Source organism: Electrophorus electricus, chromosome 18 (assembly GCF_013358815.1).
Source record: "Electrophorus electricus isolate fEleEle1 chromosome 18, fEleEle1.pri, whole genome shotgun sequence".
Classification (NCBI taxonomy): domain Eukaryota; kingdom Metazoa; phylum Chordata; class Actinopteri; order Gymnotiformes; family Gymnotidae; genus Electrophorus; species Electrophorus electricus.
In genome coordinates this window covers 8,073,974-8,094,592 of record NC_049552.1, presented here as the reverse complement: position 1 = coordinate 8,094,592, position 20,619 = coordinate 8,073,974, and the positions used below count along the sequence as shown (strand labels likewise).

Genomic DNA, 20,619 nt, shown 5'->3' with positions numbered 1-20,619 from the left:
TCTTCTGGGTAGGAACTGAGTTTCACAGCTTTTCAGCAACTGTGGCAGTTGCCATTAGTAGAGCAGCCAAACAGTCCTGTTACTCTTAGTTTCAAGCAAATTTAGTAACATGTGGCTTGTTTTCAGTTTTTAGTGGCTTGTTGGCAAGTGTTAACCTAAAACCAGGTATAGTAGTGCTGCTCCGAAAACAAGTGCAGTGACATGTCATTGAAATAGAGTATGCTGTGAGCATGCTGACCAGTGATTTAATATTTCTGGCAAATTCTCTTGAGTGCCATGGTGATTTAATATTCATGCATCTGACAAAATGTTATCAATTCTGCAATGTCATGGTATATTGAATTTATGATTTGTTGACTATATTTTGATTACATAGTAGCACTAAGTTTTTGTGCTGCAACATTAGCTGTAATTCAACCCCATAATTGGAGGGTGTAGTGTCTCTCGCGTTGTGCACTGTGAAATGAAATCCACATCTCAGATGTCCAATTAGAAATTTAGCTGAATTTTTAATAGGGGTATTATAGCAGCAATGTGTAACCATCTTATCTCATCAACAGATGTCATTTAAGCATATTTCACTGTCTTGTTAATTGTTTCTTGTATCTAAGTAGGGCCTAATTTGCTACTTATAAAAAAAAAAAAAGTAAATGATACAGTTCATGAATCCTAAACATTCAAATTTTTTTCACATATCTAACTAAAAAAAACAAGCAAAAAAACCCCCCAAAAAACAAAAAACCAACCCCAAATCACCGTATAAGTTGAAAATCTTCCATTTAAAAGCTCCATTGGACGGATTATGTTATTGCTTGTTGCAGACAACAAGGAAACATATCAAAAAGTATGTATAAAACGTAACTTCAAAATGGAGATAATACAAGTAAAAATAAACTAAAAGGTACTGTTGCACAAAGTTGAGTAAGTAACTGTTTTATTTGGTACATTTTACAAGTGGTTTGTCAAAGAAAAACAAGATGGCATAGCGACAGGTCACAAATGCTGTTGTTAAAACTGTGGTAGAGGTGAGGAAAAGTGGCTTCATTTGGTGACAAAGAAAATAATTACAGCCCATAAAACTATACAAGTACTACAGCTGGGGGTGCACTAGATTCACAGTTGTGGCTATTATTGGTGAGACTTCCATGATAGGAATTATTCATGGTGGCGACACAGAATCCTACACCAGCAACCACAGACTGAGCTAAATGTAGGCTTGTATTAAACATGTTGCATCACAGTATAAGACAAAATAGTGAACATTTTTGTTTGTTTTTTACGTAGATCCATCAAATGCACAGGCTAGCGTTGTGAAAAGCTTAATTTCATACTGAATAATGTTGGACCTTCTCAGGTGTGTATTGTAGCTTGCTTCCTGTAGCAGAGAAGCTAGCCAGCTGGCTTTCATGAAACCTACCACATGTTCCACTGTGTTGCTAGTGCACTCATGTGCTTGGTTGTATTTATGCTCTTGTTGCGTCATAGGATTTGCCACAGGAGTCATCTGCCAGGGCTTCAGGGCATAACATCTGTCTCATGCAATGACATATGGTAGCATACACTGCATAGTGCAATATGGCTATATACCTTTTCTTACTCACCAACAAGTTAGCCATCTCCTATAGCAACTTGCTGAAGCTGACATCCCACTTCTGTTCTGTACAATACAAGGATTGTGTGTCCCCACCTGGTTAGTCGGTGATATCCTTTTCTCACATATGTGAATTTCTTAAAACTAAGTATTTTATGGCTACGTGTGTACATTCTATTGCCTTGCTTACATTTGGAAAGCCGGCGATGGCACGGTAATCCCCCATTACTGTTGTCTTTTCCACTATTATATTTGGAAATGAAATACTGCAGGGTTAGTGATTGGAATATAAGATAAGTGACATTTATTGGCTCATAGTTGGTTGGGAAATAACAGAACTGTCTTCAGTATCTCGATGGAATGCACCCTTGGCTAAAGCCCGTATAGCTGAAAGGACCTGAGTGTGCACGGGAATGCTGATGCATTTTGTTGGTCTCTTCAAAACTGGTGAGGGTTAAAATTCCCCTGGGCAAATTAAATTAACTGATGGCTAACATCACTCTCAACAATCTGTGTGGTCCTTTAAAACACATTCCTTATAAAAAGCAAGAAGTGCCAGTCTTCAAGCAAGGCAAGGTCGGCAGTTGTCTGCATCATTGCAATTAAACTTTAGACATGCCTTTTATATGTTCTTAACGTGGACCTATTATTCCCCCTTTACGCAAATTAAAACAGGTCGCTGGGGTCTTCATGAAACGTCTGTGTCATGCTTTGGTCAAAATATGTCAAGGATCAAGCACCATATCACCCTTCTCACCCTGTCAAAACAGCCCTACTAAAATGGCCAGTTTGAGGGCCTTTTCCTTTAAATGATATTGAGCTACTATTTACCCCAACCCCCCTTCTATAGGAAGTGAGTTAAGCTTCATACTACCATTGATCCTGAACCCGAGGTGAAACATGGCTGCTGGAGAAGACATAGCGATGCAACTATGCAACCTGACTCAGACTCTGAGTTTGCTCTGAGCTCATCTCTCTGCTCATTCTAGCAGCTACAGAGACATACATACCTACAAACTGCAAAGCATGCCAAATTGCAGATAGATGTGAAGCACATTTTCTCCTAGTACAACATGCTAATGTTGCTAACCCCGATTAACTAGCTAATTACCTAAGTGTTACACAACTGTAACTAACTTTTACTCTCATGTGTTGCTAAGATGAACTTCATCTCATCTACAGTCATGACCAGAAGTTTACTGCCTCAGTTTTTTTGTTTTTGTTTTTACATCCATTTGTCAGATGTTTATGGTACAGTGGAGTACAATTATAAGCATTTCATAAGTTTAACTTTTTAGTGACAAATACATCTAGTATTTACAGTGTTGACCCTTCTTTTTCAAGACTTCTGCAATTTACCTTGACATGCTGGATATCAGCTTCTGGGCAAAATCTTTACAGATAGCAACCCATTCTTACCTAATCTGCGGAGGTGATCACAGTTTCTGTGTGTGTCCACTCTATTTGAGGATTGACCACAGGTTCTCAATAGAATTGAGATCTGGGGAGTTTTTTCTGGCCATGAACCCAAAATTTTGATGTTTTGTTAACTGAGCCACTTGGATATTACTTTTTCCTTGTGATATGGTGCTCCGCCATGTTGGAAAAAGCATTGCTAGTCACCAAATTGCTCCTGAATCATTGGTAGAAGTTGCTCTTGGAGGATGTTTTGATACCTTTCCTATTCATGGCAGTGTTCTTAGTCAAAACTTAGAGCAAACGCACTCCATTGGATGTGAAGCAACCCCACACATGAATGGTCTCAGGATGCCTCACTGTTGGCATAACAGGACTCATGGTAGCGCTCACCTTTTCTTCTCTGGACAATGATTTGTCCAGATGTCCCAAAAAGTCTGAAAGTGGCTTCAACAGAGAAAATAACTTTACCCCAGTCCTCTGCTGTCCAATCCCTGTGTTTCCTGCAGAATGTCAGTCTGTCCTTGATGTTTTTCTTGGAGAGAAGTTGCTTCTTTGATGCCCTTCTTGACACCAAGCCATCCTCCAAAAGCCTTCACCTCACTGTGTGCACAGATGCACTCGCACCTACCTTCTGCCATTCCTAAGCAAGCTCTGCACTGGCGGTGACCAGATTCCCTAGCTGCATCCTCTTTAGGAGATGGTCCTGGCACTTGCTTGACTTTCTTGGGCACACTGAAGGCTTTTTCATTGCAATCGATCCTCACTCCTTGAAGTTCTTGATCATTTGATAAATGGTTGATTTAGGTGCAAGCACCAATATCCTTGCCTGTAAAGCTCTTTTGATGCAATGCAATGATGACTGCATGTGTTTCCTTGGAGGCAACCATGGTTAACAGAAAGCTTCAAGCACCACCACCCTTTTAAAGCAACCAGTCTTCTCTTCTAATCAGCATGACAGAGTGACATCAGCTGCCCTGTCCTTTTTAACACTTTCTCCTGAGCTAATGAGATGATCACTGAAATGATGTTAGCAGGCCATTTTGTGGTTGGGCTAAAATGCAGTGGCTGGAATACAGTAATTTTTGTGATTAAAGTCATTGCAAGGAATGACTTTGCAATTAATTGCAATTCATCTGATCACTCTTCACAATCTAGAGTTAATGTAAATTACTACCTTAAAAACTGAAGCAGCAAACTTTGTGAAAACCAAATTTGTGCTAGTCTCAAAACGTTTGGCCACAACTGTACAGACATTCAACAAACAAATAGCATTAACGTTATTGTAGATCCTGCAGCAAGTAATGCTTGTAACTTTCTAGAAAATTACATCATATGTTAGCGATCTCAGTCATTATTGTTCGTTGGTGCTAAAATGCTAAAGAAACATATAACATATTGTTTTTAAATACTTAGCTAGATAGCCAAATTTTCCATGTCTGCATTTTGCCACAGACAGTTGGCATCGATCCCTCGTTTAGTTAGTTTTATTGCCAGTCCTGCGATTTGTACTTATCCAGGTTTTAAAAGCAGTAATACACAAAGTAATTAGCACATTGGTTTGGGTTGTTCATTGCCATCAAAAATAAAATGTATTCACTCTTCTCTTTTGTCCTTTGAGGAATGGCATGTTTTGTCTCATGTTTTCTGATGTAGGCAGTCCATAGAAACTGACTGAGTTGTCTTAATTAACAATTTTCAGTTGGTAGGCCCTCCAAATACCAAATGTGCACATATGAGGGATTGTAGCCATTGTTTTGCTGTGAGTTTTTATTGGAACATCACAATCAAAGTACCGTGTGGTTAACTAATAGCTCGCTATGCTCATGCTGTGTAACCTGCATGTACTGCAAAGATTTTATGCTGAAGGAAACAAATGAAAATGAACATTTTTGAGGGAATTGAAATGCATAATACAGAACAAAATAGATTAGAAGTGTCGGAATAATCCATTTCAAATGACTGTTCAGTTACTTGAATCCTCATTTACGTCCCTGGTTCTAACCACTGACTGTTGTTCTTGGAGTCTTCCACCCTGGCTATTGTTCGAGGCAGTATATTTTGTTCCACATGACTACTCATGTGCACTCACTCACATTCACTCTCTCTTGCTCTTTCTCTCACTCTCTTTCTCACACATACACAAAGACACTCATGCACACACAAAGCTTTTTCCTTATATAAAAATGACAACCTTAATTGGTGATTAGTGGTGTAGTCTCCAGGTGTCTGACTTAGTAGCTGCTAAACAAGAGGCTTTAGACCGGGGACAGTTGTGTGGTTTGCTGTGCAGATTACAGCACAAGATAAGACGTGTCAAATGTTACTTGCCTTTTGCCTTAGGCCTTAGTATAGCCACCATTCTATAATAACCAAAAGATTTTTTTAATGCCATTGCCAGCTTGTAGTAGCTGCAAAATATGTGGTGGGAATACATTTGAGTTTTTCACCTGTAATGTTCTCTGTAATGTGAGTTTATCAGTTTTGGTTTGTGCCTTTTGTAGTTTTGCGATGCACTGGAGTGCAACAGTGAATGTGCATTAGGAAAACCTTTTCCAGAGCAGGAGGCTCAGCTCTCTTTGCTGGAGCTGTGCCAGTTAGGTTTGTATCAATGTCTGGAGGTCGAGGCTACAAATATATGGTTTTTCAGGGCTTGTGCCAGAAGCTTCTAAACTTGTCAGCTTCTTGGAGGAATGTACCGCTGAAAGCATGGCAATGGTCCTCTAGGAAATTGAAAAGACAGCTTTACTAGAGCTGAAGAGGAATGTTTCTGAACATGCCTGTGACAGTTTAGTATTGCCACACGGGGTAGTGCCAAATAGCGGAGAAAAGAGTAGCCGTTTTTGTCAGCTATCAGGTATTCCCAGCTGGCTTGTTTTTGTTGCGGCTTCTTTTCTGTTGTCTGGTAAATGGTAAGTGCAGCGTGTAAATGCCATGTGGCGCACATGTCTGTGTATGTCTGTGTATGCATGTGTATGTCCTCATGTTCTAGTTATGTGCACAGTGGTGTATAATGTCTTTTTGGGCGGATAGGGATGGCACAATGTCTTTTGTTTTTTGGGGGGGCGGAGGTAGTATAAAATATAGTGTTTTGTAATCTTTATCACAACATTGACCTTTTTAATGTTGGTATCATCGAAGGCAGCAATATGCAAATGTTTCCTTCACAGGATCACTTTTTTTTAATTGTGTGCTGTGAGCAGCTGGACAGATCTCCCACATTCCAGAGAAGAATTCTGTGGGTGGTCTGATGAACCATGGCCTTCACATGATCTAACAAATGGAATTGATTATGGTCAAAATAATGTAGACCAAACTTTAAATGTAACACAGGGTTTCAGCAGAGAATATTAACATATTGCAAGACATAATGGCCTTTTTTTGTTTTGGAAGCATCATTCTTACCTCATCACCTTGGTCCATTTTTTTTTCCTTTTTTTGTTCTACAGAGGGTACTCTGCAGTATTGTATTATAGCAGAAGCTGAGGTCAGGATAGTCATACTGCGAAGCTGTCTGTGCTCGTATGTGTGTACGCGGCACTCATTCATATAGTTGTATATGTATATGTAATTCTCTCTGGTTGTGTGAGTGGGTATGTCTATGAGACTGCAACAGCTGGTGTGCAGCTGCTTTACTCATTGTCTTTTTCTGAGATGGACTTGGCCTTGTATATAACATAACAGCCAGAGGAGGAGCAGCATGACAGGAGACCACACACACACACACACAAATATACATACAAATACACACAAACATGCTATGCTACAATTTCACTTTGTGCACACAAAAAATGTGCACACAGATACACATGCATAAATTATCTAGAGTTACAAACACCTATCAACCACCCACATATCTCTTGGACAAATACAGAGACACACCCATACCTACAACTTCACACACACACTCAAACACACTCACACATCTACAACCAGACTCAATGCTTTTGATGGAGGAGGTCAGGAAGCAGTGTTCAGCATCTAGGGCTCTGTCCTGGTTTACCCTCAGCATAGTAGCTGGTCTGTCATTCGGTCTTTCTGTGGTCTGCTTGGTAACAGGTCAGATGGAGCGGTGAGCAGAGGGACCGGCGCAACCCAGCGCAAACATGTGCCCCTTCCAAAGAAAAGAGCCTCCAAGTTTTTGGAAGCAGTGGAGTGTCCATGTGGAAAAGCAATAAAGAACACTGAGGGTAGAGAGCGGCAATGATGAGATATTTAATGGTTTATACAGGCATATGCACAAATACACACACAAACACACATGGGCACACACAACTGTTTCACATTCGATGTGCAAACTATTTTGCTCACACACACACACACACACACACACACACACACACACACACACACACACACACACACACACAAGTTTGCATATATATGACCACTCTTGGGCCTTGCTAACTTTCTTATAGGTTCCTGTTGCCTGGTTAATGTTTTATAATTAAGGGCTTATAAAATTATATATATATAATTAAGGGATTGGCATTTCATACACTGTTGTAAGCCATTGCTGTCTAAAGAGAACTTATGTGTTAAAACATGTAAACAAAAAAAAACCTCTTGCTTTGCATACAATTTGTCACAACCAGCCCACGTTTGAAGGTAGTTAAATTGCTCCCAAAGTTTTTACGCCTGAGCATGTTGCACCACCAACCTGGAAAAAAATGTTGGAAATAAATGATGCTTACAGATGCAACTTGGGCATGTGCAGCTTCCAAAGAAATCAAATAACCACAAAAGGCGTGCCTGCAGGCCATTCCACTCGGTGATCCTCTGCTGCTCACTCTCAGTCATAGTCTCCTCCAGCAGCTCCTGCACTGGTTCTCTCTCCTCCCCTGCATCCTCAGCCCTTTATTTTGCTTTAGTAAATGAAGGAGGTCCACTGTGCATCCCTTACACTGTTGACATATGGTAGCAATTTTCCCGGTTACTTTATGCCTGTGCACATAGACACAAACACACGCGCTCACACACGCGCGCGCACGTGGTGTGTATCTCACTGTGTGCGTCTGTGTGTTTGGATGTTTGTCTTTGGTCTCCATGTGAAAGAGGCCTACATAAACATCAATATGATATTTAGGTAGACTACAAACTGCTGTGCTGCTAACGTGACGTGAGCTTTATTTGTCTATCTTGGGAATAGTCTCTCTTCTTTCAGCCTGTCACGGCGACAAGGAAGAGAGGGGTACATGGTGGGACACTCCCCTTGTCTTCTTTTCCTCTTCCCATCTATCATCTAGACGGAAACATTAATGAGCTTTGCTTATCTGACAGCTGATTATAAATTCAACAAATGTGGTTGCACAAGCAGCAACAATCCTGACATTTTCTGCATATTCCTCGGGGTGTCATGGTGCCATTGAAATGGAGCTCCCTTTACTATTCTGTAACTGTCTGTGCGACCTGCACACCCCCTTAATAAGCCCCCATTCATCCAGCCAGTAAGCGGACAGCATAATGGACACATCAACCTCAACTAGAAATGTGCGGTCGAAGGTCATGCCAGGCTCTAAATATCTCTCTCTGTATGAGAGCTGTGTGTGTTTGTCAGGGTGTGTTAGTGTGTGTTAGGGTGGTGAGGGGTGGAAGTCCTTATTTTAGATTGATAGCTCCCTCGATGCTGCTCATAGCAGTTGGAAGAGGAAGCCACATTCACTTTTGTCAACTGCATGAGGTCACTAGTGTTGATCCTAGCCAATGACAGGTCAGTTTTCCTTAACCTTCTTGACCTTGGGCCAAACAACTGATTGCTGCTGTAGAATGTGTGTGAGTATGGGTATAAAAGTGTGCCTGCAAGTATGTGTTTTTATTATTCTTATGTGGTAACTTTGTCACTACTATATTTTCTACAAAATCCCATCTCCATCCTCTTGTCTTCAAAGCTCTGTGGTGTTCTATAAATGATCTCTAAGGGAGGCTCTCCAGAGGTCTGATTCTGAGACATTAACATGGCTGTGAGTCTCCCATAGCAACAACCCATCATCATCCATCACCTGTTGTATAAATATCATGGCCACGGAGACACCCACTGCAGGCTGTATATTTTCTTAGGACCCAAGGGCTTCACTCATTGGACTTCATCCATATATACAGAACGTTTATCCATGTGTTTATTAGATGATAATTTTATGTGTGTGTGAGCACGCGATAGCCTGTCCATCGTTCTAGGTATTATCTCAGCCTGTGTGTGTGGGATGCATGTTTGTATAATAGTGTAGAATTGACAGTATTTATGCATGTGTCAAAATCTCATCTGTGAGTAATTGTACCTGCTTACTTGTCTGAGGATGGAAATGCTCCAGTCATAAAATTCTAGGATAGGCCGAGAGAAGGATGTGGGAGGAGCAGCGAGTGCTCGGGCAGGAAAAACAATCAAGCTGCGAGCATCGTACAGCAATCCATAGCGCACCCTGTAGCGGCGCTCCGAGCTGGGTGATAATGATGATTAATGGCAGATAGGCTGCCGCTGCGGGACTAGATGTGCAGAATGGTGGAAAATCTGACCAAGGAAGTGGGCTGTGTGCTCCAGACGGCTCCCGCTGGAGCAGTGGAAACCCTGTGATCACCCTGCAATGCATAGTTTTCTTTGGATCATGTGAGGTCATTGTGGCTGCACAATAAAGGCACTGTTGGGCTGGTCCGGTTCACAGCATGCATTGCAGCAAACAAGCGTCTGGAACAGCCTGTTTAAAAGCATCTGTTTAAAATGCCAGCAGGTGTGATTTGAGTTGTAGGTTTTGGATGTGCTTGGGTGATGGAAAGTGTACTTTTGAATGTGTGTAGCATAATTGCTATGTTGATGTATGTTCAATTAGAGTATGCAAAAATCAGCACTTCCTGTTTGCACCTTTGTGTAAGCCAGTGTGACAAAGCCATCTTATGACACGTTTCTGTATGTTGCACAAGCTACAGACATAACCCTAAAGCAAAAATGAACCTAATGTATATCACTTAAGATTTAGAGTTTCTAGAGTTTACTATTTCCAAGGACCAAGTACTAAATATTGTAGCTTTATTACACTATTATTATGTATTATTTATTACAGAAACATTAAAAACACACATGCACAACCCCGTACCTTTTTTCTAAGAGATATGATCCTGTCAGCTAAATTGATGTCTAGGAGCATGCACTTTCAGGTCCTTCTGGTCCCAATGATTAAACTACATTCATTCTACATAAAGGAAGCAGGTGTGGCCCCTACCTAGCTTCAATTCAAAATCAATTTTATTGTCACATCATGCTTGCACAAGAGCGAAGGTGAGTGAAAACTTTAGGTGCTTAACTTCTCACATCAGTGCAGTATGAAGTCAAATGGTACCTCATTATGAAGAGAGCTAAGATTGTTCTGAATATTTTGATAATAAACATATGGGTATCATGCTATAAGTAAGAACCTTTCAGTGAATTTTAAAAAAATATACAAAAACAGAGAACATGCCCTTAGACTTAAGAGGGTTAAAAACACAAAACACTCATTATCAGACACAATATAACAGTATAGATCTACACTGTACACATAATCATACATAATCATACATATATCATACACACTGTACACTTTACCGTACACACTATAACTTGCAGTACAAATATCCAATGTATTATATATAAATCCTGAGTAGAGATGATTGGGGTATCTTTCAGTAGGTATTGTGTAGTATGCAGTGAGCTATTACATATTATATTACTGTACTTACTACTGTACATGGCAGTAGTGATAAAGGCCAGAGTTGCTAGGCATCATATGAGAGGTGAGAGAGATTGCCCATGTGAGTTCACCTCAATAAGTAGCTTTCTTTTAGCATTAGCATTTTGTTGCCTTTCTTTTGTCAGATGCAAGTACGGTACTCTTACACCACCTGAAAACCTCAAGAAATGCGCATGTGCATGCACACACACGTCTGGAAATCTTTAAAAAAATTGAATTATATTGTTTTTTTTCCCCCCTCAAAGCTCTGTTCACCCTCATTCTGTTACAGAGCAGTGACTTTAACATACCTCTTGAGGGGTCTCATGGATGAGGGGGTTTCAGTGTGAAACCTGTGGTAGGAAATCAGCACTAATGCAAAAGAAGGCAGAAGGAAAGGAGTAAAACGGAAACTACTTTTGGAACACACCACAGACGTGATGGATGGGCTGGTTTTCCTTGACCGCTGTCCATTGCCGCGATGGCTACAGAAGGTCATGCCTCTCATTCCACAATAATACACCCTGAGTGCCCCACTTAGTACTCACCTAGAACAATTACTTATAGTACATTAACAAAAGCTTGCCCTTAGGTGACCAGCTAGTCTGGCAATTCTGGTTGATATCCTTGCACATTTGGCATGAGTATAAAGACACTCTGTGTCCGCACGGCACCTAGCTTTTACAGATTATGTCCAGCGACGCCCATTTTCTTTATTTTCTCAAGCTCTTTTTTTGCACTTTTATAGTCCCCTAAACTCTGGAGTCAATATTTCACTTGTAATTTCATATGAAAGGTTACATTTTTATACCTAATTTGTCTGACTGCCTGGTCAGGTCTTTGGAAGCTCATGGTGCTACTGATGAAGACCAGACAGACACTGGAGTCAAGCTATGAGACCACTTCAAACAGAGCAGGGAGATATTTTGAGGAATGACCTCCTCTTTGAGCCACATCTGAGGCAGTTTAGGGCTATTTCTGCCCTTGTCGTGTCATCTCAGCTGAGAGAATGTTATTAATTGTTACATAAAGAGCAATAGTTGCAATAATGTCCTGCAACATGAAGAATGATTCATTTAGCAGCAAATGTGTTCGAATAAGTGTGTTTTAATGAGTGCTATATCTCTGCTATTAAAGATATGGAGGCAATTCAGGGCAGAAGTGTCTACGAGTTGGTATGAGCAGAGATCCACTAGGTTTTATAAATGACACTTAAGTTTAAGTTGTCTTCATTGGAGTGGAGCTGCTGTATACCACTGGGCCTCAGACCCTGGACTCTTCTCTGTGGTTTTGTGGCATGCCTTTGACATTAGTTCTGTTTATCTGCTGGCTGACACCTTTATACAGTGCTCCAGAACCTAGAAAGATGCTGTGTGTGTGTGTGTGTGTGTGTGTGTGTGTGTGTGTGTGTGTGTGTGTGTGTGTGTGTGTGTGTGTGTGTATGTGTGTGTGTGTGAGAGAGAGAGAGAGAAAGAGAGATTGTGAGAGAGAGAGAGAAAGAGAGAGAGAGAGAGTTAGTGTTCTGTGAATATAAAACTGTTAGTGAGCTCAAGAGAATGATAAAGAATTGAATTAAGCCTTAATTTTTCTTTGTATGTCTGACTGTTGCCTTGCTCTTTTACATTCTTTCTTTTCCTTTATATACTACCCAAAGGCCAAAATGAAAGTTGGCTGTCAAGAGCACCCTGACCATAGGGATGTTGGGGATATAGAGAGAGGGAGGAAGAGGAGTGTGTAAGAAAAAACACACTTAATGTTCTGGCCAAGAATTAATAGTTCTGCAACCACAAGATCTTGAAAATGTATCAAGGACTTTCTTAAATGATGTGCTGCTGAGTGAAAAGCAGGATAGGCCATTGCAATGGAGATTTTTTAGTGTGTGCGTGTGTGTGCGTGTGTGTGGGTGTGTGTGCATGCATGCGCACGTGTGTGTGTGTGTGTGTATGTGTGTGTGTGTGTGTGTGTGTGTGTGTGTGTCTATAAATGCTATGAGGCATGCATTGCTGCAGTCTTCCTTGACTGAACTTTACTTTATCAACAGTGGGGTTAATACACATACACACGCATACATGCCTACATGTGCATACACACATGCAAAGTCATATGTACACAGCTGGTCATCAGCTAAATTGAAAAAAAGGAACCAATACTTCGAGGTGAATGAGTCCCTCATTGCTGTGGTGATGGCTAACTTTCTGTCTTGCCTATTCTTTTAAATTAGTTTGCCGTGTAGAATGTGGGACTGCTACCAACAATAACCTCATGGTAGTTTAACTGTCTCTCTGTGTCCCCTCATGTTGCAGTTGGGCTCTGCAACAGTTCAAGGCAACAGGAACTAGGCAATCCATTGTGAATGCCCTTTTCAAAGATGTCTTGCAGAACTTACAGAACACACATTATGCCCCAGTGTTGAGAAGGGCACTTGCACCGAAGCGAGAAACCCACATGTGCAAAATCAACCCCATATGTCAGCACTTCTTAATAAACATGCAGATTAACTCACACAGACACTCACTCTCATCCTCACATAAATACATGTGCAGACACCCTAATGTACCATGATCTCATTATGATATAATGTGGTGATGGGATTAAAGATTGTCCTTGTACTGTGTCGAGATGCACTGTTGATATTGACCTGTGGGAGAGATTGTCCCTGTTTATTCAGATCAAACACACTCTGCAGACTGCATCATTTCACTCACCAGCTCTTTCATATGAGCACATTAGCTCATGTTCTGTGTATATGTATGTTTGTATGTGTGAGTGAGAAGAGTGTATTTATCCCTAATGTGAGATATATAATATATTGTTGTGTAGACATTTTAAGGGAAGATTAGGACCTGTTATTTGAGTTTGCTGCCATTATTCTATGCAGTCTAACTTCATGATGAAGCCTGTAATAACACCTTATTAGAACGTAAGATAACACTTCACTTAGGGACACTGTTTAGAATGTCACATGACACTTGCACAAGCTCTGACATCAAAATGCATTAAGATTTATGAAAGCTTATTCTTACATGTGAGCTGTCATAAAAGCTGCTTTTGTCAACTTTGATGTCAAGTTGACATAACATCTAGGCTGTGTCGAGTGAAAGATTTTCATGACATTCGGACGTATCATACCACCGGGTTGGGAGAAGTGACTTTGCATGTTTGATAACTAGCTTTGCAGCTCAGCATTTTATTTTGGTATGTCAGGGTAATATGACACACTTTCGCAAGTAAAGCTGCTAGTAAAATTGAACAAAAGTTAGGACTTCAAAAACCCTGTAGTATCTCATGTACTGTCACTACAGTGACATTAAAACAGTAACATATTTTAGTGAAGTTTTTGACACTTTTTATCCTGTAATGATAGATTTTTGTCTTTTAACTGTCAAAACAGTAACATAAGCTACAATCAGCAAACATACTCAATGCTCAATACATAAATATGTAAATTGTGGAAATGCTTATTTCTTTATACAATTATATTTTTAAACAATTATCATATGTGAATGTTTAAAAATCTGTATACACCAAACCTGTATAAGTTTTTTTTTTTTATTGAAAAGAGAATTACAGTTAGCTTAAATAGGTTAAATTAGTCCAATCTGGCTACATGTCTAAATTTTTTATGAATGTTTATGTAATGCCAAGAGCTAAATGAGTTATATATATATTTTCTCTAACCGTTAAGTGAGTTCCATTTGGCTATTTATAAGATTTCTGTGAGTCCTTCTGCAATGCCTTGACACTGTAATGACACAGATATGTATACTTTCTTAAGTGAGTTCACTGAGCTATAGGTTTTACAGTTTGACAATGTGGCAGTTTTACACTGTGGTATCTTATAATGCCTCCCTGATAGTAACTGTTCTAATTGTGAGCTGACAGGACGTAGTATGTCCATAATTATTTTCAGTGCCTTTTTATAAGTCTGATCCGATTCAAGTATTCTATGTGTCTTTGATTTCTTCATACTTCCAATTCTCACAATTATCTTGTGCTTTTCTGTGCCCTTCACTTTAAATTTCCAGACCATGCTGTCATATTATAACTTAGAACACTTTCAACTAGGGAATAATATGCTAATTCCATACAAGTTTGACTAACCTCATACTCAGATTGGTTTTTTTTTGTTTTTTTTTTGTTTTTTAAAGAGATAAAGCTGGTGTAATGCTTTTTTTGTATATGACATCACAGTTTCCCTCAAAGATCAGGCAGATGTACAAAACTACCAAGATATTTAAAATCACTAACTGTCTCTACTGGCAACCTATAATCTCTACCGGTGGCCACTTGATATCCCTTCTAAAAATCATTTCCTTTGTCTTCCCTGATTTCACTGAGTTCCAGTTTACTAGTTTGACACCACTACTAGTTTGACACAAGTGCAGTGACATGCTATAAATATTGTTCCTCATCATTTATGCATCATTTTCATTTAGTAAACTAAGTAAAGTAATGTCATCTGCATATTTCAGTAAATAAAAACCGAAATGGAAGAAGGTAGAAATAGCAGTTCGGGAGATCACATGCTGGTTGTATACCATTGGCCAGCCTTTTAGGCCCTCCCACATTTCCCAATCAAAGTAATGAACCATATGTTTTTTTTTAATGTTACTAAAAATCAGCATCACCTGACATAGCTGTTATGTCAACCAGAGATCAAAGTTGATAAAAACAGCTTTTATGTCAGCTGATTGTTGGAATAAGTGTTTATTAATGTTGACGCATGTCAGTTGTTATGAAGGGCTTATGTGTCATGTAGCTCTTCAGTGAAGTCTTATTTTTTCAACACTATATTTGTTATAATAATATATAGCAAGTGCAAGTGTGGTATTTTTATATTTTAAATCTTTTCATATTGACTGTTCAGTGATAAGACTTTCTGCTATGTAACCCATGAAAACTGATGACAGAGAGCCCACTTTTTACTGAAGAAATAAGAAGTAAGAAGAAAGAGGGCATAGTCTGGAGGCATTTGACAATTATAGAGTTATATATTTTAGAAAGTTCTGAGCGCACGTTTCTCCAGAAGAAAAATTGGGGTGTGGTAGAGTGTTTAAAAATTTTGAGAGTGTTGTAGAGGATCTTACCATGAGTCACATGTTCTCATAAATCCTTCCATATAAAAGCCAAGTGATGAAGACAATACATAAACTAAAATGTTTCTGCTAAATTAAAGCTTCACAGTTCATTGATGTCTTCTTTGAATGCACTGATTGCTCATGATATCCATGTAATACTTTTTTGCCTGTCAGAGAGTGAATAACCAAACGGTGCGAGCTTGTAAAAAGATACCACCACATACTGCAAACACTTTTTAAACAAGATTCATCAGTACTTTTTTCCTATCATGTCTTGCTAATGTTTGCAAATTAAGATCCAAAAGTATTTACCAAATAAAGCAAATAACTGCTTTAATTAGTCTTCAATAGTCTGCAATATCAATGTGGAACTCAGTGATTTCCGTATTTTCTTAAAACTACATAGTGTGTCGATTGCCATACCACCAGTGAAAATTATACCTGTGAAGGTTCTTGTAAATGACTGATACTAATGAGCCATTACTTGGAAGTTGATATTAGATGAAAATCTGTTGAGCATACTTTAAGTGGAGATTGATGGTGCTGTCTTACGCTAACAAGTGAGAGGAACCAAAATTAAATGTGTGCCCTGTCTGTAAAAGTGCTCTGCCTGTCTTGGCTCCATACACTCTGCAAGTGTTTTATAAGGAGGCCCACATGTGGCACACTTTAAGAGCTTAAAGAATTAGACTGGGCAGACAGGAGCGATTTCCTGCTGAACATAGGACAAATTCCTTGTAAATGACAGCATGCCAGCTAACTACGCATTACAAGTGTCACTGCAACCAGTGGGTGCTAGAGATAGACAGACAGAAACCATGATTAGGATCATGAGGTTGCGTCATCACCAGTAGAGCAATATTAGATAAATAATTTCCCATCTCAGGCTGAGAAGATCTTTGCTCTCCTGTAATACTACTGTAAAGGGCTTTACCTCAGTGAGTGCCCTCACTCTTTCAGGCTCACTCGCTTTCTCTTTCTTCACTCTCTCTCTCTTTCTGACTATGTCTGCCTCTCTCTCTCTTATGACTTTTTTTTTCAGTAGAAATAAAGGCTTACATTCTTTTCTGAAGTGAATAGGGTGTGTTAAGGGCAGCTAATTGAAGTTCATGGAAGAATTAGTCAGTTTACTCTTTTTACATTTGCTTAGACATGAATAATATCATTGTTCCCAATGCTGCTACAATATTTGCAAAGCTCTCAGGTTTCCATTTGGTTGCCGTTTACATTATTTTGGACAATAAAATATGTTGTGTGATGGGCATATATGGTGCAGGAGTACTGAATACATGTGTGTCCCCTAGCCTCATTTAAGGCTCCAGATAACAAGCTCACCAACACTTCAGGAACTCATATGGGCTTACTCACTGCTCACTAGCCAAGCCCAGAACTGTGGATACCAACGCCTGGAAATTCAATCAAGCCTTAGTAACTCATGTAGCAGCATACAGACCGAAGTGTATGTGTGTGAGTGTGTGAGAGTAAGAGAGACCGTGATAGACTGCGGGACCATGTCTCTGCCATTTTACAGTATATTTACCCACTGTGGGTGGGCATGACTATGCATGAGCCAAACCTGTGTCTGTGTCTGTATGTGTTATGCAATTCTGTAATACACTTGTGGCTTTCAAATGTATATCCTTTGCTGACAGGATGGTATTACATTACTGCTTTTGTGTTAACATTAGTTCTATTTTTTCTTTGTTGATATGTAATTAAAAGTAATAGAATTAAACCCATGAGAGAAAATTAGTTTTATTAGGAGTTCTGGAACTAATTTTTTGGTAGCAATTTACAGTTGTTGAGAAAACATTTAAAAATCAGGATTGGGTCTATTTAAAATAAAGCATTTTTGTTTGTTTGTTTGTTTGTTTGTTTGTTTGTTTGTTTGCTTATGCTGAGCTTTATTTCAGTATTACCATGCACCCCCAGTGTTGCTGTGAACAGCTCATATGCAGTGTGACATTTCCCCATGGGAATGACCATCCAGCACCCTGATTTGAACCCCTCTGCACCTGGCTGACGTTGCTGTCTCCTTCAGGTTGATGCCCTGCGCCTGCGCCTGGAGGAGAGGGAAACCTTCCTGAACAAGAAGATCAAACAGCTGCAGGACATAACTGACGAGAAGAGCACAATGAGCGGAGAGATGCACGACCTGAAGGATATGCTGGACGTTAAAGAGTGCAAGATCAGTGTCCTGCAAAAGAAGGTCAGTGCTGAAGCTGAATGCTGGTGGAGGTTACTGACAAATCTCATTTTATAGCAATGCTGTTGGTGCTGTTGGTGTGGTGATGACAGCAGAAAGTGGATTTTGTGGTGATGGAGAACAAGGGTGACTGCTGATGACATTGTTGGAACCAGCAGTGATAGTGTTGCGTTCGATAGAGTTGATGGCAATTGCAATATAGCTGATGCAGGTCGTAAAGGCAATGAGGACAACATGATATTGCTAATAATGCCTGCAGTAAAGATGGCACCAGCACTGGAAATGCTACTATTATGAGATCATGCTGTGCAGGCTAGTTCCAATTACATTGTAACGTAATTTCTTTAAAAACAAAACACCTCGCTGAACTATAAAAGATGCCTGACAGCACTATATTCTCTGATTACACAAACCTTTTCTTTCCATAATTGCACCGGCAAGTTGTTTTTGCGTTGGTTTTGGCCGCTCTCTGCCTCCTTCTGCTGCCATGTTCCCGGCTGGGATCGTCCCAGGCTGTTGTGGGCTTTCGTATGGTCTGGGCCCTCCTAAGTCTCGATTGCTTTTGGCACGCGCTTCTCTGTTCCGAGTTTGACCCAGGCCGCCACGCAGATCGGGCCCATTTGTTTGCTTTGGGTTCTGTGTGCTCATTAACTGTCCTGGGTTTTGGCCTGGACAATCGATGGCCTCAGTTACCCTGTCCTCTGGTCTGAGCTGCACAAGATTTGGACCAGATTGCCATAGACTTGGTCTGGCTGTAAATTAGACCAGGCTTGGATGGTGCTTTGACCTGGTAGAGTCCACTGAGGTTTAAGACTTGAAGACGTGTCTGTTCCAATTAGCTTAGTCGTGGCAAACATGCTTTCAACTGTGTTGTATGAAGGATTCTGTTACGTGGCATTGGGGATATCCTTTGAGACATATGTGCACATATGGTCAGATGTCAGCCGGTGAAACAGTGTCAAGCCTGAGGCATGTCTGCTCACCCTTAAAAAGGCTTAACCTGTGTCTCTGTGATTCAATTAAAGTTTTTGATTAAAAGGTCGAGGGAAAGTGCAAAGTCTAACAAGATTTAATGAAAACAGACTTTAGCTTCGTGTTATCTCGCAGTCTGTGAATATGAGCGTGTGTTCAGCTTGCTTGTAGTCTCTCCCTTTCACAACCCGAATGACTTTTATAAGGTTAACTGCAATCACTGATTTAGAGCCGCCTGCAGGGATCTCACTGCACAGCCCTGAGCTAGACACAACTACCTAACACACACATATACATATACCCATTTGTTTCTCAGTCTGCAACCTTTCACTGCTCCTAATCCTATTTTTTCTTTCCCCCCATTTATCTTTCCTCTTGACTTCTGGCTCTTTTCTCTTTTATAAATTAAGTGAAGACACTTTTTCCTGTCTCATTCTCATCATGACTCATCTTCGATGCCATTTGTTCCTAGAATGGTGAAGTGTTATCCTGACTTTACTTACCATCACTTATATTGCCTATTTATATTGACGTTATTGTACTGGGTCAGCAGTCTCTGAAAGGATGGTATATTATGGTGACCTTCACATATTTTTTACGTATAGTCACGTAATTACCTGAACAGCCCTTGAGCCATGTGTGTACTTATATCAGGGTGCTAACAAGCACCACTGTATTGTATTGTATATGACTGTATTATTTATGAAGTATGAACTGGATGGGAGCACTACTGGATGGGTTACACTATCTTATAGCTAATGTTTTTATTTTAGCTTGGTTTTTATTTGATGTGTACTTTTTCAAAGGGAAATTTGGATATTTTGATTGGACCCTGAAAGAAATATGAAAGTACAGCTCTCATAAAAACATGCTTTCTATTTTATGCTTGGACTGAATTTCCCTCTCTCATGTCCAGCTCTGGGGCTTTTACTCAGAACCAACTTAGTCTGTCCAGCCATCATCCACACATCTTACCATCCAGCTAAAGAGCCATGGCTATCTTGCCCTGTAAACTTCTAGCTTTCCTCCAGTTCATTCCTGGATTGCTCTGTTCTCATGGCGCCAAACCTCATTCAGCCCTCAGAAAGACAGATTAACTCACACGCATGGGAAGGGTTTATGTTCCACTAGTGTGTCACAGGTGTTCCACTCTATCTGTCAGCAGGCAGATATTGTCTACTGCATGCAGAGGATTTGATTGATTTTCCGAACTTCCAGTGTCTCATGGTTCCTTAGCGCATAACTTACAGGAGGAGTTGCTGAGGGGAAGGACAGGCTTTCCTCCACACCTCTGGATCTCTGTTAACCTGTCTCTCAGCTCAGACAGACAAGGGGAAAAGAGATGACTGGCTAGTCCATGCCTGGAGTTGTGTCTGCAAATATGCAGATAAATCTATAGGCATAATTTATGCTGGGGACCCTGGGAACCTCTTTCACTCAGCTCCAATACTAATTTGAGGGGCAGCTGAACTTAATGCTACACCTGGTCCCCATTGTCCTCAGTAGTTTTCAAAACAAAATTACACTCATGGATAAGCCCAACACACTCCTCAATGAACGGGAGAGAAATTAGCCCGCTCAACAAATGTACAACATGAATGTCCAGTAACTAGTTAAAGTGAGTATCAATCCGAAATTAAAACACACACACACACACAC

General features: G+C 40.1%; 1 protein-coding gene across 1 annotated transcript in view; it reads left to right on the top strand.

Annotated features, from left to right (window-relative positions):
• The window catches only part of LOC113578892 (ERC protein 2), an 88,791-nt gene that overhangs the window by 30,175 nt on the left and 37,997 nt on the right, over window positions 1-20,619 (top strand). The window contains exon 9 of the mRNA XM_035536466.1: window positions 17,824-17,991. Coding sequence (XP_035392359.1) covers window positions 17,824-17,991 — 168 coding nt within the window. The remainder of the gene's footprint in view (window positions 1-17,823; window positions 17,992-20,619) is intronic.